The sequence below is a fragment of the Punctularia strigosozonata genome, assembly GCF_000264995.1.
Source record: "Punctularia strigosozonata HHB-11173 SS5 unplaced genomic scaffold PUNSTscaffold_7, whole genome shotgun sequence".
In the NCBI taxonomy this organism is placed as follows: Eukaryota; Fungi; Basidiomycota; class Agaricomycetes; order Corticiales; family Punctulariaceae; genus Punctularia; species Punctularia strigosozonata.
Window position 1 is genome coordinate 1,495,625 of NW_006767439.1, and position 24,711 is coordinate 1,520,335.

Consider the following 24,711-nt stretch of genomic DNA (forward strand, 5'->3'; position numbering starts at 1 on the left):
CTTGCGCACTCGGATCGCCTCCTGATAATACCACCGCCAACCATCACTTTCTTATCCTTCTTCTTACTCGGCTTTTGATATCCCCACTTATCTACTCGCAAGACTTTCGCATCAATCCACCGACTATCACACCGGATTTTGGACTTTCTGTTTGCTTTTCTGTGCCATAATCCCCTCTTGAGGTCGAGGACCCTTGGCTTTTCATATCGGTTACCAAGCACCACCACCGTTACCACCATCTACAAGACACTCAACAACACCTTCATCCGCGAACGGGCTTTGAGATGGCCAGCTCGGCCACCGCACTTCTCCCCTCCACCATGCCCCACTCACCCCCATCCGATGACCAACCGCTGCGCGCGCAGCTGGCCGCGCTGCTCGAAGCGAAGGAAAAGCAGCTGCACTATGCAGGCACGCTCGGGCAACGCGTGCTCGAGCAGCAGATGGAGCTCGAAGCGCGCGTATCGGAACTGCGCGAGCTCGTCGACTCCTCCTCCAACGGCGGCCGGGATTTGGGCGCGAGCTCGAGCGAGGACGACACCCCCGCGCGATTGGGTAGCAGTCGGAACGGCAAGGCGAAGGCGAAGAAGGAGGGAGGAGGAGGGGAGATGGACAGCGAGGCGCGCGAGCGCTGGCGGGAGCTCCGCGCCACGGTCGAGCAGTGGGACCGGGAGAACGCGCAGTTGAGCGAGGAACTCGCCGCGACCGGTTTGCAGCACCATTCACCGGTAAGTCGAGCGCTTCGTGCGCGGCGCATATGGACACCCCGCTGATGCGCATCGTTCGACCCTTCCAGCCCACGAACGGAGTCTCCACTCAGAGCACGCAAGACCAGCTCGCGCACCTCGCCCAACTCGCGAGCTCCATCTCGTCCGACGCACCGCCCGGGTCCGGCCTGCCCTCGTCGTCGACGCGCGACTCTGTCTTCACGCTCGCCGACCTATCCCGTGGCTCGGCGGACCTGTCTGCACTCGGCGACCTCTCGCGCGAGGAGCCCGCCTCGGGCGTGGGCGCCAAGACGGCGAGCGCCGCGAGCCAGAACCGGCGCGCGAAGAACGCGGCGCATCGCCAGAACGATGTCGGTGCGTCACCTTCTGCCTTGCCCTCCCTTCGACCTCCCTTTTCCTCTTCTGACGTGCGTGAGTGGACGAGCGCTGATGCCTGGCTGGTGATCTGACAGAATTTGCGTTCGAGATCGGCTCGGGCTTACTGACAGAGGTTCGCCGGCTGCAGTCGCTCCTCGGCGAGCGCGATAAGGCGATCCAAGACATGAAGGAGGAGAAGGATGACCTCGAACGCGCCGCTGAGGCACTCCGCAAGGCTTTACGAAGCGTCGAAGCGTCTGCCGGTGCGCTCCTTCTCCCCCCTTTTGCTGATCTGTCTAGAAACTCAAGTCATGCTCTATCATCGCAGACAAGTACAAGGAGGAGAACTGGAACCTCGAGGTCGCGCTTCAGGAGCTCCGCAACGCACATTCGACAAGCCAGGCATCGCTCCTCAAGCTGGAGTCGGATCACAAGCGGCTCACGAAGCAGCACGAGAAGGTGCTCCAGGTCAGCGACGGGCACAAAAACGAGAGCGAGCGTCTCCAGGCCGCGTACGACGAGCTCAAGGCGAAGCACGAGACGGACGTTGCCCAGGCCCGGAAGCACGCCGCGGGGCTCATGCGCGACAAGCAGGAGATGCAGATGAAGGTCGACGAGCTCCAGGGCGAGCTCGCGCGCCAGGCGCGCCGTCTCCTCCCCGGCGGCCGCTTCGGATCCCCGCTCACCCCGGACGCGCGCACCCCCGCGGACGTGCCTGCCACCCCCGCCGACGACGTGTTCGCTTCCGGCGCCGTGGGAGGCGGGATGTCGACCAACCGCCGGCGCGGCGGCGCGGACGCCTCCGCCGTCTTTGGCGAATTCGGCGAGTTCTTGGGTCCGGGCGACGAGGACGAGGAGGAGGAAGACGAGAGCCCGTCGAAGCGCCGGTTCTTGGCGCCGAATCACCCGGCGAACGAGCTCGAGGCGGCGCGGCAGCGCCTCGCGCACGCGCAGCGACAGATCGGCGCGTTGAAGGGCAGCTTGAGGAGGGAGAAGGAGGCGCGGATCGAGATGACGCGGAAGATGAAGGAGGCGGGCAAGGAAGATGGGATCGTCGTCGTGCCGGGCGACGCCGAGTGGGAAGAGGAGGAGGCGACGGAGGGCGGTCTAGGAGAAAGAAAGTCGACGCCGTTCAAGGCCGCGCGCGGACGGGGACGTGGACGCGGGGTCACCGTCAGGGGACGCGGACGCGGCAGAGGTATCTTGACGCTGCAGCAGCGCCTTGGGCTTGCGGCGCAGAGCTCGCCCGGCAGCGAGTGGGCGGAGGACGACGTGCTCGACGGCTCGCCTGTCCCCCCCGTGCCCGCCCTACCGCGCGAGTTCGCCGACATGGAAGACGAGGATGAAGAAGCGTTCGGCGGCGTGGAGGACTCGCCCCTGAGCAAGCGCGACAACCGGACGAGCGTGGACGGCATGGATCCCGCGTTCGCGAATGTGCTCCGCCGCTCGGCCTCGGCCTCGTCGCTCCCGCAGAATCCGTCGCCACTCCGACAACAGACCCTCACATCGTCCGTGCGCGGCCGCGGTGGAGGCACCGTCGGTCGCAGGCGCGGCGGCGCAGCGTTCCAAGAGGCGCGCCCGCCGAGCTTGGTAGGCGCACCGGAGGCGCTTGCGATGGAGCTCGGTATTGGCATGGCGTCGCTCGAGGAGGATCCGAAACCGGAGAAGGAGTACGTCGACTTCGGCGCGCAGACGGAGGCGCCAGAGGAGGATACGGTCGTTCTCGACAAGCAACAAGTTCCCGCGCCTGTGGCAGAGGAGAAGGTGGAGGCACCGGTGGTGCCGGTAGTGGAAAGGGCCGAGTTTGGCGTGCAGGTTGATCCGGAACCGGTGCCCGCCCCGGTGCTGGTGCCAACTGTGGTGAGCCGCGAGTCGTCAAGCCAAACAGAGGTGCCGCCCGCGGTCGCCAAGGGCGAAATGGGCATCCAACACGATCAGCCTGCCCCTGCCCCTCCATCCGTACTGCTGAGCGTGCCAAGTGTAGCCACGGTCGACAGCGAAACGCAAACGCCCGTAGTGCCTGGCGCGTTCAAGAACTTGGCGAACGCGGAAACTCAAACGCCCATCGCCGCAAAGGACGAGCAGGCTGAAACGGACGAGTACGAGCGTTCGCGTCGAACGACCATCACCCGCGCCGACCTGCCCAAGCTTGCACTCTTCGACCGGAGCGGCGATACTACCATCACTCGCCCTCAGAGCCAGCGCATCGTGGAGCAAGCAACCGCTGAATCCGAATACGGTGACGATGGCACTGCGACCGAGACAGGGCCACTGTCTGACACCGAGCCGGAGACAGAGACAGAGAACGAGCAGGAGGTATGGACGGACGCGCGGCAGAGCGTGCTTCTCACCTCCGCCACTCAAAGCGAATCCGGCGCGGACGACTTCCAGAGTATCATGACCGTCACCGACAACGACTATTCGGACGACGAAGAACGTTACTCGTTCCGGGGTCCCCCATCGGCGCACGGTGCATCGCGCTCCAGCCTGCCGCTTTCGACGAGGCAAGGCAGGGACTCGGAGCGTGGCCCCGCCAGCGCCGGCCCAAGCGCGCCTCCGAGCTCGTTCCAGTTCAGGGCACCGCGAAAGACGAGTAGGGCACCTTCGGTCGCAAGTTCGTACGAGAGCAAGGGTGTGTCCGCACAGGTAGAGGAGGAGCCGAAGGTCATCATCAAAGAGGTGCCGGTTGAGGTTCCCGTCGAGGTACCTGTGGAGGTCAAGGTCCTCGTCCCTGCGCCCAAGCCCGAGGTCAAGGAAATGTGCATCCAGACCGACGAATGGGTACCGCCCGCTCCTGCTGCTGTACCTGTCCCATCAAGCCCAGGGTTCCACAGGATCGGTTCGACCAGCCAGCAATTCCAGTTCATCTCCCCGCCCCCACCGTCGTCTGCCCCGCCGTCCAGCATGGTCACGCCGATCCCCGCAATCGTTGGCGGTCCGCACACGCGCGAGGCGAGTGCGCCCGTGGCAGCTGCTGCCGGCACCTTCCTTCACCGGTCGCGTACTAGTGTCTCGGAACGTTCCGAGAGGCGTCAGTCGATTGACTCCACTATTTCCTCCATCCTTGACGTTGACGCCAACGGCGTTGCTCGTTCCCGCACGAGCTCGGGCACACCTCTAATAGACAAGTCCCGCCCACCCATGATGGTCCTGCCGCCTCCGCCAAGGGCGCCGCCTCCGCCGACCAGCATGCCCCCACCGTCCTTCATCCCGGAACGGAGAATACTCGCGTCGAGTACGTCGTCGAACGAGGCTCCGCCACCCAGACCTTTGTCCCCACCTCCTCCGGAGCTCATCAAGCGTGCAACGACGCCCAGTCTCGGTGTTCCCGGACGAGGCTACTCGCTTCGGTCACCGGGCTCAAGCCTACCCCCTTCGCAGATTCGCCAACCGCCTTCTACCAGCAGCTTCCGCTCCGCTGCCAACGCCGCCTCGCACGCGCATTACGCCAACGCGGGGCCCTCCATGCTTACCGCGTTTGGCAGGCGCGAGATGTCCACCACCTCATTGGGTACCGACTACGCCTCGCCGCGTTCTTCGATATCGTCAGACCACAGAATGCACGGCCTACCGCCTACCCCGGGTACGCCTAGCAAATCCGGAAACATGTCGGGTGCCGTCGGTTCAACCGATCCGGCCGTTATCCACGCCATCACGCAGACTATGATCGGCGAGTTCCTGTACAAGTACACTCGACGCACCATCGGCAAAGGGTACGGCGAGAACAGACACAGGCGCTTCTTCTGGGTACACCCATACACGAGGACGTTATATTGGGGTTCCGCGGATCCCGGTTCTGCGGGCGTCTCAGAATCCACTGCGAAGAGCGGTACGTACATGTCCACCTCGCGATAGCCCGGCGATGCTGATTTTCGTTACAGCGTACATCGAGGGTGTGAGATCCGTTCTCGATCCTAACCCCATGCCGCCCGGTCTTTATCAATATAGTGTCGTGGTGTCTACACCTCAACGCGAGATGAAAATCACGGCTCCTACCAAGGAGAGGCACGATATCTGGTATAACGTACGTCCTTCGTCGCGTAACCATCATGCGGCTTGCTTATACGAATCGTCAGGCCTTGAAATATCTGCTCACGCGACCTGCGACCTCCATGGTAGCGTCTCCTGGCCAAGGGCAAAACAACGTGCCCCCTGTCCCTCACAGTCCGTTGTCTGTCGAGCATGGGCTCAACGGAAATCTTGTTGGCAGTCCCGAGAGTCAACGCACGGGCCGCACCACAGGGTCTTGGAACACGACGCCCCGCGGACGCCGCAGTCAATCTCAGCTATCATTCCATCGCGGTTCTGTCGGAAAGAGGTCGGGCACGCCCGCTGCGGAGTATCTGCGCTGGACGGAACATGAGAGCCCATACAGCCCTGGAAAATCATTCGAGCACGTACCAGGGGGCGACGACGATGACGATCTCGACTTCGAACTCAACGACGACTCCCGTTCCGATGGCGGCTTCGAGGGGCTGGAAAATGTCCGAGCATGCTGCGATGGGCGGCATACGGTCGGACGCTCCGGCGTCATCCACCACCATCACCATCATCACAACCACCAGAACGATCGATTGGACCCTGGCGTAGCCGAAGCGGCTCGTCCCAAATCCCCGTCAGGATGGTCAATGCGGTCAGGGCGCTCGCGCGCGGGCAGCACAGACGGCAGGAGCCTCTTCTCACGCTTTGGTTCGAAACGATCCACGAAGACGGTACCTGTTCCCGTTGGGAACGAGCGGTGATCTTCAAGCCCTGACCAACTTTGCTGTTATTACGTTCTACTTTTTGCTCCTCATCTAGTGCACACCTACACTCTCTTTTATAATCATCCCACATGTGCAATTTTCTCTTTCTCGTTTCTTGTGTTCTTCCTTCGTTCTATGTACGTTGTCGGTTCATCTCCGTGTCGTGAATGTTTTGGGGAAAGTATCAAGTACCGTACACCTATACCAAATCACAATGAAGCAGTTCCCGTCTACATCATATATTATCAACGCGAGTGTCACCATGGTGTGCCTCGCATGTTCGTCTGTCCCGGCCATGAGCCGCCGGTTAGCTGGAGGTTCATGGATGAGAATAGACCATCGATCTTCATGCGAATATGCTCTTACCCCGATATTTATTTGCTTGTGTACGACTCGAAGATCTGAGCAACATATATGAGACGTCAGGGACTGCCGGAAGGAGAGACTGAACTGACAATCTATGTATGACATCGCTGCGTTGTTCTGGTCCTCAACTAACATGTCACTGAATTCCACTTCGGTGCCATCGATATTTTGACGGGCAAGGAAGAACTTCGGTTCTCGACCGCCACGCCGCATTCTCCACTCTGCAAGGATGTTGCGTACTTGCATAGATATTCGAGTTGGTAGCTCAGGAAGGCTCGTCTAAAAAACGGTGTGAGCCTAGCTTACGGGGGAAGTAATCAAGGACGATGCACACACCATATGTGGGTCAAGGGCATACAACTCGGACGTCCCGAACAAGTCGTTGAGTAGCTGGGGGGATGCACTACCTCCGATCCATATCATCGTGATCTCCTCGTTGTCTATAGATCAACCACCTGTCACGGCTCCCAGCTCACTTTAGCATAGAAAACTGACGCACCAATGAGATAAATGCCGCTGGCTTCCATGTGCATGTATGTCGCACGCATCAGCGACGGGAAGGCAATCCGACCGTTATCTGAGTCCGGTAAAGCGATAGTGTCGTCCAAGTCGTGTAAAGCGAGCATCCGAGGGTATAGATGCTGCATGGTGGTACGGACGCTCATGCCTTTGATCTTGTGCGCATGGTAATTACGGACGTCGGAAGATACGTTCCGGCCTGATACAGATATCATAAGCAGTCAGCTACGCGGACGCCACCCGGTAGCTCTCACCTTTGAGAGGTTTGCTCTTGATGATGCCGAGGGCATAAGCGGGAAGCGACTTGAATGCCTCCGGAAGGATCAGCTGGAGGAAGCTGGTCAGCGGGAAGCGGACTATGTGAAGGCGCGATCGTACCTGGGTTGGGGCAGTGGACGCAGCGCAGTTCCTCCGGTACCCAAGGAGCAACGTTGCACACCGTTCGGTGAGGTCATCCCGGATGATGGACATTCGGGTCGACGTCATCTGCGATATGCCTGAACGAGCGTCAGTATGCATTCGCAAACCCGACAGTCGACCCAACACTCACAATCCTTCGCCAGATAGCACACCACCGTTTCCATGTCGGCGTATCTGAACACCGTGCCCGCGAGGTCGGCGACCTGCAGCGCTACATTAATGGTCCGTACTCTCCTCTCCCCCTGAACGGTCGTGTACAGGAGCGCGCACTGCAAGTATGCGTGTTCCCGAGGGTCTAGCTTGACTCGTGACGATGAATGCTCGAAAGTGATGCAGAATGACTTGTCGGCGTCTATGGTGCCAAATGCGATATCGGTTTCAGATGCGCGGTCGAAGTTCCCCAAATATCCGGACACGCTGAGCCCTGTAGATCCACAGTCGGACAGGGAGTATCAGAAGGTTCGAAATGCGACGGACCCGTTGAGCATCTTGCACGGAACATGCAGTTGTACCCGATCGTCCGGGTGAGCAGACGACGGAGCTGTGATTTCATGGCAGGACCATCCCGAATGGGATCGAATCGCGGGTGGAAGAAGAGCTCGCCACCCGACAGAGAGGAGACCGCACCTGTTTACATACCCGTTGTTAGACGCCGCGTCGGTCATACCGAATCAAGTGACAAGAGAACTGACCTATCGATGCGACGTCGCCATACTCGCTCATACCCAAGAACGCGCTCACCCCGATGCCTTCCTCCGCACACTCCTCGCCGACGGCGCCCCAAAACGGGTCCCTAGGGGTGAACAGCGTCTTCTCCTTGTCCGTGTCGTACAGCTCGGATTCGATGGCTGTAGTTCGCACCGGGATCGCGGAGGACGAGGAGGGCGAGGGGCGAGGCGTGCCTGGGCCAACGGTGGGCAAAGTAGCTTGGAAGATCACAACATGGCCACCGCGTCCAGCCTGTAATCTTCGTGATAAGTACGATACACGTGATCGAGGGAGGCAGGCTGCGCACGAGGGATGCTTGGCTTGCTCGCAGTGCGGCGCCAAGGGCGGAATCGCTTGAAGGGAAGTCTGCGAACCGCGCGGGTATCGCTGTCAACAGGCTTTCGATCGCCGTCCTAAGGTCGCCGCAGGGTCAGAAGGAAGTAACGGCACTCGAGCAAGATCCTCTTCACCTTGACTCATGAGGGTCGACGAACAGCCCGTCTCGCAATGGGACGAATACCTCTTCAATGTCCGGGACAACGAGCATGCTTGCTTGGTCCAAAGTCGACTACTGAGAACAGATCGTCAGCGATGACAATCCTACCATGATGATCGATGAGCATGTAGACTTGAAGCACGCACTGATAGGTTGTAGAAGTGCAGCGCCGAGTCAAACGTGAGGATCGCTATCTCCGCGCGACTAGGAAAGCACGGTTCGGCGTCTTTCTTGGCGTCGACTGATGGTGCCCCGTCGGCCTGCTCGGGAGCTTGCGCGGGGGCGCCATAGAGCATTTCCTTGATCATCTCGCAACCCGCCGACAAGAACCCGCTTTTCACGCTCGCGACAGACGCGTCGAGCAAGAACATGAACCGCATTGGCTTGGGTTCCCGAGCTGCGCTCGTTTTGCCTCCGGAAGGCCCGACGACAAGATCGAGGTCTTCGGCAGGCGCGTCCACGGAGAAGTAACCTGGGTTAATCTTCCGAGGGGGGTCCGTTGCCCAGTAAGCCTGAGACGATGTAACATCGAAGTCGACGGTGCCCTTATTGAGCTCTGGACGTTGGAGGTGGTCGAGGCGGAGGAGGTTGTGGTCGAGGTTACAGAAGTACGATGGAGAGACTGTAGACGTGCGCGGTAGTCAGTGATCCGGGCGGAGGTAGTTGGTCGCAAAGTCCGCATGGATGACGCACCCTCCGTTTCGTGGCCACACAGATTACATTTCCATTTCGACCCGCCAGACACAAACTTGCACCACGCGTTCACATACGCCCTGCATCTTCCGCATCGCGCCGGCCCTTCATCGCCAGTCTGAACGACCGGAACTGGCTCTTCTCCAGGATCCTGATCGACGAGCGGTTGTACGGCGCTCACGAGCGGGATTGCGCAGTCGGACTGGAGGCGGGAGGTGCTGGGTACATTCCATGTTGATACGCGTATGAACTTGGGGGATGAATTGCCTGCAGTTCCAGATAGCGGGAGATCAGCGAAGGAGTCGCTGAGGCAGAATTGCGATGGACGTACCTTGGTCAAGCGCAACGTAGTCTGTCGTCGAAAGTGGCACGTACGTTCCCGGTAAGGTCTCGTACACCTTGCCTTCCGCGTCCGCTCTGTCGGCTTCAATCACCTCTACCGGTGAAGGAACGTGGGCAGGGTCAATCGCTGTGCGTAGCCCTGTATGCGCATGAGCTTCGTTCACAAGACCGGGATTGTGCGAGGGCGTACCGGTCAGCGATTGTCCAGCGCTGTGCGGGGGCTGCTTGATCGGAAAACGAGCACCGTGCGCATACATTGGCGCAGATATCCGGGTGTATTATTCTCGTAGGGTAATCGGCGTGAATGGAACGTCGTTCACGCTCCGATATGAGGACGACCCGGGGACGAGGAAGTACCTGTAGACTCTAGAGCACGCGTGGCCGCAGTTCACTGTAGCATCAAACTTTTGTCTGATATGTCCACCGGTCTTGTGCTGGGGTCGTCTACGGTGCTAATCACGAGAGTAGATTCTAGAGCAAGCCGGAGTAGATGGCGAAGGGAGAGTGCGTTCGGTGTGAACGCCGCGCTTTCCGTTCGAGCGCCATGATCTCCCTCTCTTTGCCCATGACGATCTGATACTACCAATTACATCGAACCTCCAGGCTATTGACGAACACCGACATTGAGTAATATGTCCCTGCCAAAGTCCCCTCAAGTATGCTGCCCGCCAGTGGCCGCCGTGACGTGCGACCGCCTACATCAAGCGGGCATTTACGACTCGATTGGCATCCTGGGGAGGACCTTGCTTTCTAACCTTGCATCCTGGGCAGGTCAAAGTCGGGACAACACCCAAGAAGCGTGCGAACGATTTTCATATCATTCGGCTCTTAGGATCCGTCCAAGAAAGCTGTCGTATCATCTTGTCCGGCTTGAACACCACGTTTTCAAGAGCACGGTGTTTGCTCTGAGATTAGCTGGGATCAGGAGCTGAATGAATGCAGCTGCTCCTGGTGGCCTTCTCGGTCGAGCAAAGAGCGTCGGTCTTCGCACCCGGAGAAGACGTAAGGAATCATCGGGTATGCCACTGCGATTTCACCCTTGGAGCCTCTCATGGATGCCCGAGCAACGACTGCCATCGGCTTCCTCAACACCTCCTTACAACCGACTTCAACTTCCATTCTTCGCAGCCCCGGCTTTGTGGGCTGAAAACGGCACAAGGACTCGTGCGACCGCCGCGGCAACCGGGAGCGCCACCGTTGTTGGTCCGTATGGACGCCACGCTTGTGGACAAAGCGCGCCTTTGTCTCGGAAGCAAACCGACAGGCATGAAGGCACGCTGATTTCCAACCTACCGACAGTATGGGTCCCGTCCCGGAGAACCATCCAGCAGGATGACAAGGATCTGAGTTTGTGGTGATATACAGCGATTCTCCGCCCTTCCACCCATCAACCCCGCCAGCCAGCGGTCTCACCTTTGCAATGTCAGAAAACGATCGAACATTCATAGAGAACATCCCTTACGACTCGGACGACCAGGACGGTGTCGGCGCTCGAGCGCCGCAACAAATTCGCGTCACTGGTATGATATCATCCTTGTTCTCCATGTGTGGCGCTGTCATTGATTGATATCGTCAGACCTTCGCTGTACTGTTCCCTCTTCTCATCAGTATTTTCTGAGACTGCAAGCAGGCGGTGAATCGCTGGTTACATCCGTGTTGAGAGGAAAGAGCTTACAGTGGAGTGACCAATTTACGGTGTACGTATCAGGCGCGTTCCAGAACGGGCCATTGGGATTGAACATGTGTACGCAGGCCTGTCGTCGGGACGACGTCGCTCTCTGTCCAGCTATGGAGACGTCGCTGGAGACTCGGGCCTTTTCGCGATGTTCCCGACGAATGCGTTGGACACATCGTGGTTCGGTTGCTGAACTGTGCGCAAGAAAGTGAGCGTCACTTCGTGTTACTCGAAGGCGTTGCTCACGTTTTCCCCGAAGCCCCCGTTAGCGAATCCCTCGTCTCTGCGAAGGCTTTGAACCAAAAGACGGGATCGATCGCATTTTCCTATGTCGATGCAGATGCTGATGCTACTCCAACTAGTGAGTGACCACCTGCATCCTGAGTCTAGGTGTTTTGCTCACGATTTGTACTAGGTTTGTTCAGTGAGAATGGGTATGCTTCATGGTTATCGTCCTTTCTTCTTGCGCCCATACCATCGCACAGGAAGGTGACAAGAGCGGCTGAAGATGCGACTCAACTGGTGAACACAATGCGCTCTCCCCATTCCACGGCCCTCAATGCAGCTTCCGGCATGCAAGACATGGAAGACGTAGCGGGAACTCTGGGTGATGCAGTAGACGTATGGAGTCCCTTGCTCGATAAATTAGAGCTCTTTGTCAAGATATCAACTGCCGTCGCGTCCGTAAGTATTGCGCTCAAGCTCTGTCCTATACAGTTTCTGACACCGACTTCAGGTCCATCCGTACGCGAGTATGGCCTTGATGGTGTTCAACGCTATACCGAAGGTATGTCTCCTTCACACGCACCGGACCTATCCACCTGATTTTCATGGCAGGCCCTGATAGCTCAAAAGAAACTGGATGACAGCGTTCGCAGCCTTGTCGACGCTATGAACGATGCCTTGAAGTTGATGCAGAGTGCTGGCGATCTTTTCGAATGCGAAAACAGGCGCGGCATTGCGAAATCCATAGCCTCGAAAATCATCGACTGCGGTCTCTTCATCCAGAACTACGCGCGGGCTGCGAATTTTGGTATGTGCTCGCTCCCACAACGAGACCCACGGGATCGGCGCTGACTGAATATCCAGCGCCTCGACTCTTCGAAAATCTACCGAAGAATACCAAGGAAACTATCGACGAGTACGGCAAATCTCTAAAGGCACTCATTGATAAATTCAAGGGCCATACCATTGTTGAGACAAACGTCGTCGCGAGTAAAGTTCTACAGAGCCTCAGCAGCCTTGGTTCGTACCTCTTCCGCGCGTTCAAGAGGCATTTCGCTGATGAGAAGCATGCAGAATCGGAGTTGGCTTTAGACGAGATGCTATACGGATACGGAGCGGAATATGAGCCCGAAAAAGCGTGCCTCGAGGGTACGCGCGGGACCCTCATACAGGAGATATGCGAATGGGCGATGTCGTATCACGACCCGGACACCACTCGGACGTTCTGGTTGTCAGGAGTAGCTGGCGCCGGGAAGTCAGCGGTCGCCCACTCAATCGCTATGATCTTTGATGGCATGGATCCCACGCGCCTGGGATGTTTCTACGGATTTAGCACCTCAGATCGCAGACGAAGCATAGAGGCACTCTTCCCCACCATCTCGCGTAACCTGGCAGATATGGAGCCTGAGTGGAAGAAGGCTCTTCAAGAGGTAGTCAAAGGGAACCGCAGCCTGCGCACCACGGACTCGCTCGAGCGTCAGTTCAAACACTTCCTCCTCGAAACAGCGGATATGGTCAAGGAGAGGGTTCTTGGTCCGATTTTAGTCGTGATTGACGCTCTCGACGAGAGCCCCAGCGAGGCCGCACGGTCGGAGCTGCTCAAGTTCCTGGCTCGTCTGGGAGAACTCCCTGCCAACTTTCGTTTCTTGATCACCTCCAGGCCCGAGCCTGACATTTGTGAGGCTCTCAGCGGAGTCTCCAGCATTCAGCACAAAGACATGTCCTCGCAGGATGGAGATGTTGTCCGTGCGGATCTCACTCGATTTGTCGATCATCAGCTCTCGAAACTCGAGCGATCTCGGGCGGCACTACGAAATGACGTCCGATGGGATCGATCACGGATGGTGGAGGAGCTTGTTCGATACGCGGACGAATCCTTCTTGTGGGCATCCACGTCATGCAGGTTCATTCATGGCGTAGGCGAATCGAAGGATTACGATTGGTGCGACCGGTTTGAAGCCGTTGTTTCCCTCGACTCCTGTCGAGGCAGCGATGCGCCGCGCTACCAGCACCTTGATTCGCTCTACGATGCCATCCTAAGGCGTCTATTTCCCTTGAAGGAAGGCAAGACCGCTTCTCATCGGTTTACATGCATCTTGGGCCGGCTTCTCGCCTTTCGAGAACCACTGCCTCTTTCTGGGTTCGAGGAATTGCACGGGGATGGGGAGAGTCCAGGGTGGGCCTCAACGATCCTCGGCAACATGGGATCGCTGTTGTACGGCGTTACTCGAAGAGACGTATGTGTCCGGCCCCTCCACAGTTCCTTCCGAGAGTACCTCATTGATCCGCAGCGAAGCGGATGCTACCATGTGGATCTTGACTCCTCCAGTGCCCTCATTGCTCACTCATCCATGCGTACTCTGACGAATGCTCTTTCATTCAACATGTGCAAGCTCAACACATCCTATCTTCCCAACAAGGATCACCATGATCTGGCGGAAAGGATACGGAATGGCATGTCCCCGGCATTGATATATTCGTCACGTCACTGGGCTTCGCATCTCTCCGATGCGGTGCTGTCCCCGTCGTTGTTGATACTGGTCGATCGCTTTGTGGTGGAGAAGGCCCTTTTCTGGCTTGAATCACTGAGCCTTCTTGGCTCTGTCCCTCTGGCTGCACCCGCATTATCGACATTGCTCTGCGTGCTTCCACATGTGAGTGCATATTACGCCCATTGCCACGCTTACTTATGGCACCACACAGACGTGGTGCGCGAACAATCACCGTGGGCAGTTAATCGAGGACCTCCAACGATTTGCTCGTTCATTCGCTTATCCCATATCAATTTCAGCTCCCCACATATACATTTCCGCTCTTCCGTTTTCACCGACCAATTCTGCTCTTTCCAAACACTACAGATCGCTCTTCTCCAAAACTCTGAGCGTATTGCGAGGCAGAGACAAAGAATGGCCTGCGGCGCAAGCAATAATGAGGGGACATTCAGAGGGCGTCACTTCTATTGCCTTTTCAAGTGACGGGAAGTATCTCGTCTCGGGATCCATCGACACTACTGTTCGCCTGTGGGACGCGAACACGGCTCAGCCTATCGGAGATCCGTTCACGGGCCATTCGAAACCCGTCTTATTCGCCACCTTTTCATCCGACGGCGAATGGGTGCTGTCGGTCTCCAATGATCGATCAATGCGCATGTGGAATCCCAACAAGGACAGGACTAGCGGCTCCCCAGATTTCTTTACCGATAACACGCGCATGGTTTCGTACTCCAGCCGGCCACATGGCACGACGCGTCTATATCCCATAAAGGCGGGACACCCCGTCGAACCGTCCGTGCTCCCTGATGCTCCGGATTATCAAAGTTCTCGTCTGGTCTCGGGAGTAGGCAATCGCGCCGAAACCGCGTTTAGCACCCTGAACGAGGTGTTCAAAGATTCGTATCCGGTACAAAAGGGCATATTCGATTGCGTGGCCTTCTCGCCGGACCGTAAGTCTGTAGCCACTGGCTTTCAGAACGGAATGGTGCAGCTGTGGGACGCAAACACCAAGCGGCCGTTGGGTGAACCTTTGAAAGGTAGCATCAGGCAGCCCATTACGTCCGTTGCATATTCTCCTGACGGAGGACGTCTCGTTACCGGGTCCGATATGGGGACGCTGCAGATGTGGGATGTTATCACACAGAATGCTCTTGGTGACCCGTTTCAAGGACATAGTGGCCGAATTGCTGCCATAACGTTCTCTCCTGACGGAAAACGCTTTGCGTCGGCCTCGAGCGACAAGACTGTGCGACTATGGGATGCCGAGGTCGCGCAGGCGTTGGTTAGTAGGGAGGGCGAAGGCGACAGCACCCATGTCACCTCGGTCGCTTTCTCTCCCGACGGAAATCGCATTGCCTCTGGCTCGAAGGCTGGTGTGGTGTGCTTATGGAATGCGAAGAACGGAGAGGCCGCCATGGAACCATTTCAAGGCTTCGGTGACGATGTGACTTCTGTTGCTTTTTCTCGAGACGGGAAGCGAGTAGTCTCGGGACTTATAGACGGCACCATGCGTATTCTGAACGTCGAAAACGGGACCTTGGTTAAACAACTTCCTTCCGTGTCCGCGTGCTCTTCACCCAGTCAGGGAGGGCGACAGGCCGCCATTCTTGAGTGGATCGCCGTGCGCGATCGCATCAACCCGTCCATAGGACACACAAATAGCATCACATCTGTCGCGTTCTCCCTTGATGGACAACGTGTATTCTCCGGCTCGAAGGACAAGACGATACGGATCTGGGACGTAGAGTCGGGGGAAGTTATTGGTTTGCCTCTGAGAGGTCACGCTGCAGCCGTCACTTGCTTGGCCGTCTCTCCGGAAGGCAACCGCCTTATATCGGGCTCCAAAGACAAGAAGGTGAGGATGTGGGACGCGGAGACTGGCGCCCCTATCGGATCAAAGCCCTATGGCCACGACGCCCCGGTCACTTCTATTGCCTTTTCTCCCGACGGGACGCGCTTTGTCACGGGGTCCGAGGAATCGAGGATTCTGCTGTGCGACGCTTCGACCTTGCAGATCATCGGCGCCCCATTATACGGCCACCGGGACTCCGTCAACTCCGTTGCGTTCTCTCCGGATGGGACCATGATAGCTTCAGGGTCGTCTGATCGAACGGTCCGGATGTGGGACGCCCGAACTGGTCAGGTCATGGGCAGCCCATTTCCACATCCTAGCCCCGTCACCTCAGTGCATTTCTCTCCTGACGGGAAGCGGGTCGTCTCTGGTTCGAGGGACAATCTACTGCGGGTTTGGGATGCCACGACGGGGCATCATCCTTCAGAAGCCTTGGTATCCGATCCGGCTGTGTCTCCCAACAGCAACGCACAAGAGATGGCTGCAATCACGCTGACGGATCTACGCAAGGTACCTTCATCGCCGAACTTCCTCGCTATGTCCGAAAAAGCGGAACATGCTTTGCGCGACGTCCACCTACTCGTCCCCGACGTTGCCCAGCTCTCGCAGTGCGAGCTCGAGGCATCTCTGAAGCTGACCGAAGATGGCTGGGTGGTAGGACCAGGCGACAATCGGCTGTTGTGGATTCCCGACGCGCATCGATCCCGAGTCATAGTGCATCCCCGAAGACTGCTCATCCCCGTCGAGAACATGACTACACTCAACTTGTCTGATTGCGCTCATGGAACTCGCTGGCATGAATGCTATACGCCGTCTATCTGGCACATGTAGCGCCCCCCCCCCCTGACTTCAATTTTCTTTCTTTCTTTTCTCGGCATTTCGTATGAAGAAGACCCCAGTCCTACTTTACATTCGCGCTTGGACATTCCATGAGCAGGTCACGATGGATATACTTTATTATTTTGTTATGCACAATACACGCTACCGTAACCGTCAAATACATACATCAACATCGAGCCGGTTGCCTGCGTGGGCTAGGAGAGAAGAACGTCAGCGCCGACGTTTTCGATAGCGACCAAATTGTCTGCAGGTGGTCTCACGGGCGCGTCATGTGTCGACTGGGAAACTCTTCGGACTTTCGAAACCTCATCGCGTCGCCACAGTTTAGAATCCTGCACGTCGGTCAGCACACCGTTCATCGCTCATCCGATGCGAAACGAAGGTCATCTCCTCGATTTTGAGTTTCTCTTTTTCGCCTTCACCTCGCACATTGACACTGCCGTCATGGGAGGGCCTAAGAACGCCACGAGCCCAAACGTCGGCTCGTCCGAACCGATAACCACGATTACCCACTCAAGGCCTGATTGCTCACGTTCAGCACATATTTCCTTACCCCTCGCCGGGGTCCTTAAGTTCTGGATCAGCAGCTGGGAGTGGTACACTGGCAGCACAATACTAGTCTTCTTCACTACGCTGCTCGCGACAAAGACCCATGAAACCCGTTGTAAGCGAGAGAACAACGGTGAAGGACGGCGCAGCTCACGAAGCCATTCCTTTGTGCATTCCTTGTACGTAGGTCGAGTCTGAGCAGTTTGTTCGAAGTTCGAAGTTGCGGAAATACGACAGCGAGACTGTTGAAGCACGCATTAGCCAGCGACGATGGGATAGTCGGAAATGTAGCCAAGAAGCACCTTCACTTTCGTGATCATAGCATATCCTTCGACCTCGATCCGACCTTACGCGCAGCGCCTCAAATGCCGCGCAGGTCCCTCGACCTCCGTATTAACCACCAGGATTGGCTTGTTTTCTGGTATAGGAGTGGACGAAGGGGTACAGGGCGGTTATGAGCGAGATGGCGCACTCGAACTGAGGAGGCAAGGCGCTGGGCGCGTTCCATGAGATTCACGAACTTGGGAAGGAGTTACTGCTATCACCATACAAAACTATCGGCGGCCGATTCACAGATCAAGGTCCCAAATAGACGAACCTTGCTCGAGCGCGACGCAACGTAAATCCCGACACACTTTCGCACTCTTTTCCATGCACGTCGGCTTGATTAGGACAGGAATGACGACCATACATCTATATGTATGTCGGGTTATTGATGGCCATAAGGTCAGTTACATGAAGAGACGTACCAGTGAACGATGATCTGCACTGCGCATGGTCTGCTTTGTCGGAAAATGAGCACCGCGCGCAATTCCAGCTATCGTCTGCGATTATCATTGGCGTTGCAGCAATATCGGTAATGCTGTCTAGGATCAAGCATGCGCGTAAAGTGGTGTGAGCAAGAGCGGACGTGTTGAAAGGCTACAGACTGTGGGGGAGAAAACATTCGGTTCAAGCTCCGCTTTCACCGGACCCTGCGATTTTCAGCTCGCTTCCTTCTGGCTCTCACCGATCGCAGGCTCCCCGTATCTGCGTCGTCAATGAAAACACACATGAATCGCAACCATCACGGAAGCTACCGATATTCGTCATCTCGAGGATACTCGCTCTTTTCGGTGAAAGAAAGTGCTCGTCCATTCCCTGGCGCCTGACACCACCTTTTCCGGAACAAGGCCCGTTGCCTTGGCCTTCGGCCAGCATTGGAATTTGGAACACACGCGTTGCTTCTCCAACTCAACCGGTGTTACATAACGTCAACCGGACACCACTTTGGGTCCGAACCTACGTAAGAAAACCCTGGCACTTCTCAAGTCTTCACCTTTGGGAAACATGGATGCTCTTGGTAAACAACTGGCGGCGGCTTCCTTGACCTTTCCTTGTAACTAGATCGAATTCCCATTATCCGGAGCGCCTGCTTTCTTGGGCTGAGAACAGCACAAGACGCGGGCGACCGCCGCGGCGATTTGCCGGTGCGCCACCGTTGTTGGTCCATATGGACGCCAAATCTGTGGACAAAGCGCGTCTTTGTCTCGGAAGCAAATCGACACGGCACTGCGTTTCATGCAGGCACATTGGTGTCCAGGGTACCGACAGCGTGGATCCCGTCGTGGAGAACGATCCTTGAGGCTAACAAGGAGCTGGGTTTGCGGTGATATACCGCGATGCTCCGCTCATCCGCCCGTCAACCCTGCCAGTCGGCTCAATCCCCTTCACGATGTCGGAAGACGACCGAACGCTTCTAGAGAGCACTCCATATGGTTCGGACGACCAAGACGGTGTCGTTGCTCGACCAGCGCTGCGACGGATTCAGGTCACTGGTATGAGCTCGGCCACTTCTCTGTCCGTGGTCTTGCCATTGATTGTCACGCTCAGACCTTCGCTGTACGGCCCCCTCGTCTCATCGATACTTCCTGAGACTGCAAGCCGGCGGCGAAGCGTTGGATACACAGCCCATCTCGAAGAGCAAGAGTCTGCGATGGAGCGGCCCGTTCACGTTGTACGTAAAATAACTATTTTGGGTGTGCCACTGAAATCGAACACGTGTACACAGACCTGGACCCGGAACGACGCCGCTGTTCATCCAGCTCTGGAGATGTCGCTGGAGACTGGGACCATTCTACAAACGTCCCGATGAACTTATTGGACAAACAACGGTCCAACTATCGAGCTTTGCTCAAGACAGTGAGTGTCATCTCCCGATGCTAGACATTGTTTCTTAAATATCCTATGAAAGCTCCGATCAGTGAAACCCTTGTCTACGCAAAGAATTCGGATCAGAAGACAGGCTCCATAACGTTTTCGTATGCCGATGCAGACGTCGTTGTCACCTCAGAAGGTATGTGCGCAGTTGTATTCCTTGTTTAGACGTACCTCTCATACTTCAATCTAGGCCTATTCAAGCAGAACGGGTATGTCTCGCTGTTCCTGTTTTCTTTTCCCACTTTCACGATACACAGGAAGGCCACCCAAGCTGCCGAACTAGCGACACAACTGGTGGACGCAATGCGCGCCCCATCTCCGGCGGCCATCGACCTGGCGTCCAAGGTGCCGCTCATAGCAAACATCGCAGGGACCGTAGACGATGACGTGGACGTGTGGACCCCCCTACTCGACAAGCTGCAGGTTTTTGTCCAGATATCTGACGCCGTTGCGTCTGTGAGTTCTGTGATCGTCCTTTACTCAATGCGTCGCCTGACTCGTCACCTACCTCAGATCCATCCTTACGCAAGCATGGCCATGACCATTTTCAACACTATCCCGAAGGTACGCATCGATCCATACATATCGGATGGTGCCGTGATGTCATATCCATGGCAGGCCATGATAGCCCAAAAGAAGCTAGACGATGGTGTTCGAGGCCTCGTTAACAACATGAATAATGCTCTGGGGCTGATGCAAACCTCTGGCCCTCTTGTCGAAACTGAGGCTCGGTGCAATATCGCCAAAGCTATAGCTTCTCAGATCATTGAATGTGGTTTCTTTATTGAGAATTATGCGAGAACCAGGGGCTTTAGTGCGTGTTCACTTCCACTTTTATCAAGTGGGCATTCGTTAATACGACGTACAGCTTCTCGACTGTTTGAGAACATACCGAAGGATACCAAGGAGAAGGTCGACGCCTACAATCAATCGTTCCAGAAGCTGGTCGATGCATTTCAGAATCAGACCATCGTCGACACGAACATCGTCACAAGCAATGTCTTTCAGAAGATGTCAATCATTGGTTCGTGGTCCTGCACGGCTTTATCCAATTCTTGCTCATGACAATCACAGAATCTAACTTCATTCTGCACGAAATGTTGTATGGCGACGGAGCGACATACGATTCAGGAAAGGCGTGTCTTATGGGAACGCGAACGATCATCATACAGCAGATCTGCGAATGGGCGATATCGTATCGCGTACCGGATTCTAAGCGCGTCCTGTGGTTGTCGGGTATCGCTGGAGCCGGCAAATCCGCGGTTGCCCACTCCATCGCCATGCTCTTCGACGAGATGCCTCCGGGACGCCTTGGATGTTTCTACGGCTTCAGCAGCTCTGATAGGAGACGAAGTATCGACAAACTCTTCCCCACCATTGCACGTAACATAGCCGATATGTATCCCAAGTGGAAGGACGCTCTTCAGGAGGTGGTCAAGGACAGCCGCAGTCTACGCACAACAGACTCGCTTGAGCGACAGTTCAAGTCCTTCCTTCTCCAACCTGCTGCCCAACTGGGGGACAGCGCTTCTGGGCCTATTCTAGTCGTCATCGACGCACTCGATGAATGCGGGAGCGAAGGGGAACGGGGAGAGTTATTGGAATTTCTGGCTCGTCTTGATGAACTTCCGGAGAACTTCCGCTTCCTCATCACCTCGAGACCAGAGCCCGACATCTGCGAGGCGCTCACCAATGCCTCCACCGTCCAACACATGGACATCTCCTCGCAGGACGGGGCCGTAGTCGGTGAAGACCTTGCTCGCTTTGTCGACCATCAACTGTCCAACATCGAACGATCACGGCCAGCGTTACGACGGGACAGCCGATGGGATCGACCGCGAATGGTGAAGGTCCTTGTCGAACAGTCGGATGGATCTTTTCTGTGGGCGTCCACGTCCTGTAGGTTTATCCAAGGCGAGGACGAATCAAAGGAATACGACTGGTATGACCGGTTGAACGCTATCGTTTCCTCTACTTCCCAAACGCATGACAACTCGCCGCAATATCAGCATCTCGATTCGCTTTATGGTGCGGTCTTGAGCCGTTTGTTCCCGTTGAAGCAAGGCATGACCGCTTCGCGTCGGTTTTCCCGTATTTTGGGACGCCTACTTGCCTTTCGTGAGCCACTTTCACTGTCTGCGTTTGACGAACTACGCGGGGACGACGAGGACCCAGGTTGGGCGCCTATGATCCTCGGCAGCATGGGGTCGTTGCTCTACGGAGTAACGCAGATAGACTCACTTATCCGTCCCCTTCACAGCTCCTTTCGAGAATTCCTACTCGATCCGCAACGGAGCGGGAATTATCATGTCGACCTCACCTCCTCCAATGCCGTCATCGCGCACTCATCCATGCGCACTATGAACAACTCCCTTTCGTTCAATATGTGCAAGCTCGATACGTCCTACCTTCTCAATACGGACTATCCGGACATGGCTGAAAGGATACAGAGAGGGATTTCGCCAGCGATGATATATTCATCTCGTCACTGGGCTGCTCATCTTCGCAACGCGGTGTTGTCGCCCTCGCTGATGGTATTGATCGATCGATTTCTGCGGGAGAAGGCTCTTTTTTGGCTGGAGGCATTGAGCGTTCTCGGTTCTATTTCGCTTGCGGTGCCGGCGCTTTCGACCTTGTTCTGCATTCTCCCAACTGTGAGTATACGTTCATTCTACTACGCCACCAACTGAGGTCACTTTCCAGGAATGGCGTGTGGAAAACGATCGCGGCCGGTTGATCGAGGACCTGCAATGCTTCACACGTTGTTTCGCCCATGCAATATCGAATTCAGCGCCCCATATCTACATATCCGCGCTTCCGTTCTCGCCGACAAGCTCTGTCCTTGCTTCTCTCTACCAGCAGCTCTTCCGGAGAACATTTCGCATATCGCGGGGACGGGACCGAGACTGGTTGGCGGTGCAATCGATCTTAAAAGGACACTTGAAGGGCGTCACATCTATTGCTTTTACGAAGGACGGCAAGCACCTTGTATCCGGATCTGTCGACACCACTATACGTCTATGGGATGCGGATACCGGTGAGGCCATTGGAAAACCATTCACGGGCCACACGAAGGAGGTCACGTCTCTCGCCTTCTCACCCGATGGAAGATTCGTTGTATCAGGGTCGGAGGATCGGACGCTGCGAATATGGGATCCCGCAAATGGTCAGGAGTTTATTAAACCATGGAGGTGGTCCCGCGGCACCCCGACTATCTGTCCGGATGGCACGCACGTCTTCTGGTACTCTCCCGGCCTCCCTGGCAAAATTAGCTTGTGGAACCTCGCGGCCGGACCTGTTGGAAATCCTTTGATAGAGGATCTCCAACGTAGGCCAGCCGTCGCCGTCAGTCCTTCCGGTAAACGGGTCGTCCTGGAAACTTGGAATGCGCTCAAGCTGCTGTGGATCCCTGACACAGGATGTACCGTCGAGCAAGCGTTTCAGGGGGATCTCAGCGAATTGATCGATGACCCTCATCAAGTCGTGGTGGGTAGATTCAGGTGCATTACCTTCTCGCCGGACGAAACGCAGATCGCCACAGGATTTTTCAATGGGATGGTTCAGCTGTGGGACGCAGAGACAGGGCGACCTCATGGTAGACCTCTCAAACATGGCGTCATGAGACTGCTTAGCACCATTGCATTCTCTCCCGACGGAGCGTATCTCGTCACTGGATGCTTAGATGGAATGATTCAATTATGGGATTTGGCGTCCAGAACGGCCATCGGTGCTCCACTTTATGGGCACGGTGATTGGATCACTGCCCTCGTATTCTCCCCCGATGGCAACCGCATTGCGTCTGCCTCTCACGACCGGACTGTGCGACTGTGGGATGCCGAGGCCGTTCGTCGAGCACCGTCTGGAAGCTTAGACACCCACGTCACCTCCTCGATATCCATTTCTCCTGACGGGACACGCATAGTCTCAGGATCCTTGGATGGTAGAGTGCGATTGTGGGATGCGAGAAGCGGACAGGCTTTTGCTGAACCATTTCATGCTCATAGTGACAGCGTCACATCTGTCGCTTATTCCAGGGACGGAAGGCAAGTAGTCGCAGGGTATTTCGATGGGACAATGCGAGTTCTGGATGCTGCGACTGGGATCGCGCTGAAACGTCTTCCCCCTTCTCTTGCCCCTCGACGTTCCCGGCCACGTCCGAGGCAACGAGGCCAATCATCTGCCATCAAGGAATGGATCTCCCCACGCGATCGCATCGATCCAGAGATAGGGCACACCGACTCCATCACGTCTGCAATTTTTTCGTCAGACGGAAAACGCATATTTTCAGCTTCAAGGGACACTACGTTACGAATTTGGGACGTGGAATCAGGAGAAGTCGTTGGTAGGCCCTTGAAGGGTCACGATGCGGCCGTTACCTGCGTTGCAATCTCTCCAGACGGAATGCGTCTCATATCCGGCTCCGACGACAAAAAGGTTAGGATGTGGAATGCGACCAACGGCGACCCCGTAGGGTTGCAGTTGTGGGGTCATGAGGCGTCCGTCACGGCTCTGGCGTTCTCTCCAGACGGGGTGCGCTTCGTCTCGGGGTCAAAGGACTCTAAGATCTTGCTGTGGGACGCAAAGACGCACCAAATCATCGGTGATCCCATTGAAGGGCACGATCAACCTATCCACTCCATTGCTTTCTCGCCCGATGGGATGATCATCGCTTCAGGTTCATCTGATTGCACGCTTCGGATGTGGGACTCGCGGACGGGTCAAGCGGTTGGCAAGCCGTACTCACATCCAAGACCGGTCACGTCCGTGTGTTTCTCGCCTGACGGCAAACGGATTGTCTGTGGTTCTGGGGACCACATTCTACGAGTATGGGACGTCAAGCCTCATCGCCTATCGTTACATGCAACGTCCGTGGCTCCGTCCGTTGGCCTATCTTCAGCACACTCCGTGCACATACAAGGCAATGAATCTGATCTTACTGCGCCTCCCGCAGCAGGCATTGCACCAGAGGTCGCTACAAGCAAAGCGGCGGATCTGCACGGGGCACCATCATCCTCGTCAAGAGCCCTCGCCATCTCCGAGATCGCAGAACACGCATTACGCGACGTCGAACTCCTCATTCCAGACGCCGATCGGCTTTCGCAGCTCGAGCTCGATGCATCTTTGAGGCTCACAGAAGATGGCTGGGTTGTCGGACAGGGTGGCAAACGCCTGATGTGGATTCCTCACCAGCACCGCGAACGGATCATAGTACACCCCCGGAGACTTCTCCTTCCAGCTGAGAACATGACCACCTTCGACCTGTCCGATGGCGCTCATGGACCCCGCTGGCACGAATGTTATACGCCTCCAGTAGACTCCCAGTAGTATATCGTGACGTAGCGACGTTGTAGCACTTCCCTCTGCACCTTTACTTTTGCCCCAAAGGGTCTTTGGTTGCTGTTCAAGCTCGCTTTCATGACACATCGCAGAATCAGAGAATGTACTGTATGATCGCCGTATGCACATTACTCGTGAATGCCGTCTCAGGTTACTCCAACGAGCATC

The 24,711-nt window shown here is 56.4% G+C and overlaps 4 protein-coding genes across 4 annotated transcripts; 3 read left to right on the top strand and 1 right to left on the bottom strand.

Annotated features, from left to right (window-relative positions):
• Nucleotides 1-320: 320 nt before the first annotated feature.
• PUNSTDRAFT_134995 (uncharacterized protein) lies at nucleotides 321-5,827 on the top strand (the record flags this gene model as incomplete). Its single annotated transcript, XM_007384508.1, has 6 exons — nucleotides 321-728; nucleotides 797-1,082; nucleotides 1,181-1,348; nucleotides 1,414-4,914; nucleotides 4,967-5,109; nucleotides 5,162-5,827. 6 exons carry the CDS (start codon nucleotides 321-323, stop codon nucleotides 5,825-5,827), a joined length of 5,172 nt encoding a protein of 1,723 aa, XP_007384570.1.
• Nucleotides 5,828-6,087: 260 nt separating this feature from the next.
• PUNSTDRAFT_120878 (sec24-like protein) lies at nucleotides 6,088-9,858 on the bottom strand (the record flags this gene model as incomplete). The annotated part of the gene is made up of 15 exons (XM_007384509.1): nucleotides 9,565-9,858; nucleotides 9,364-9,513; nucleotides 9,033-9,299; nucleotides 8,486-8,961; nucleotides 8,314-8,411; nucleotides 8,151-8,256; nucleotides 7,828-8,095; nucleotides 7,613-7,762; nucleotides 7,266-7,559; nucleotides 7,094-7,212; nucleotides 6,970-7,042; nucleotides 6,696-6,914; nucleotides 6,533-6,636; nucleotides 6,197-6,475; nucleotides 6,088-6,141 (listed from the first exon to the last, which is right to left on the bottom strand). Exons 1-15 carry the CDS (start codon nucleotides 9,629-9,631, stop codon nucleotides 6,088-6,090), a joined length of 2,724 nt encoding a protein of 907 aa, XP_007384571.1. The 5' UTR covers nucleotides 9,632-9,858.
• A 2,103-nt stretch (nucleotides 9,859-11,961) lies between these two features.
• On the top strand, nucleotides 11,962-16,449 carry PUNSTDRAFT_69044 (uncharacterized protein; the record flags this gene model as incomplete). The annotated part of the gene is made up of 6 exons (XM_007384510.1): nucleotides 11,962-12,082; nucleotides 12,139-12,294; nucleotides 12,349-13,916; nucleotides 13,978-14,397; nucleotides 14,722-16,053; nucleotides 16,129-16,449. The coding sequence occupies 6 exons, from the start codon at nucleotides 11,962-11,964 to the stop codon at nucleotides 16,447-16,449; spliced, it is 3,918 nt and encodes a 1,305-aa protein (XP_007384572.1).
• Nucleotides 16,450-18,721: 2,272 nt separating this feature from the next.
• On the top strand, nucleotides 18,722-24,531 carry PUNSTDRAFT_134998 (uncharacterized protein; the record flags this gene model as incomplete). Its single annotated transcript, XM_007384511.1, has 11 exons — nucleotides 18,722-18,824; nucleotides 18,880-19,003; nucleotides 19,058-19,188; nucleotides 19,241-19,342; nucleotides 19,397-19,415; nucleotides 19,464-19,662; nucleotides 19,720-19,770; nucleotides 19,825-20,020; nucleotides 20,075-20,230; nucleotides 20,281-21,860; nucleotides 21,910-24,531. 11 exons carry the CDS (start codon nucleotides 18,722-18,724, stop codon nucleotides 24,529-24,531), a joined length of 5,283 nt encoding a protein of 1,760 aa, XP_007384573.1.
• Nucleotides 24,532-24,711: the final 180 nt, after the last annotated feature.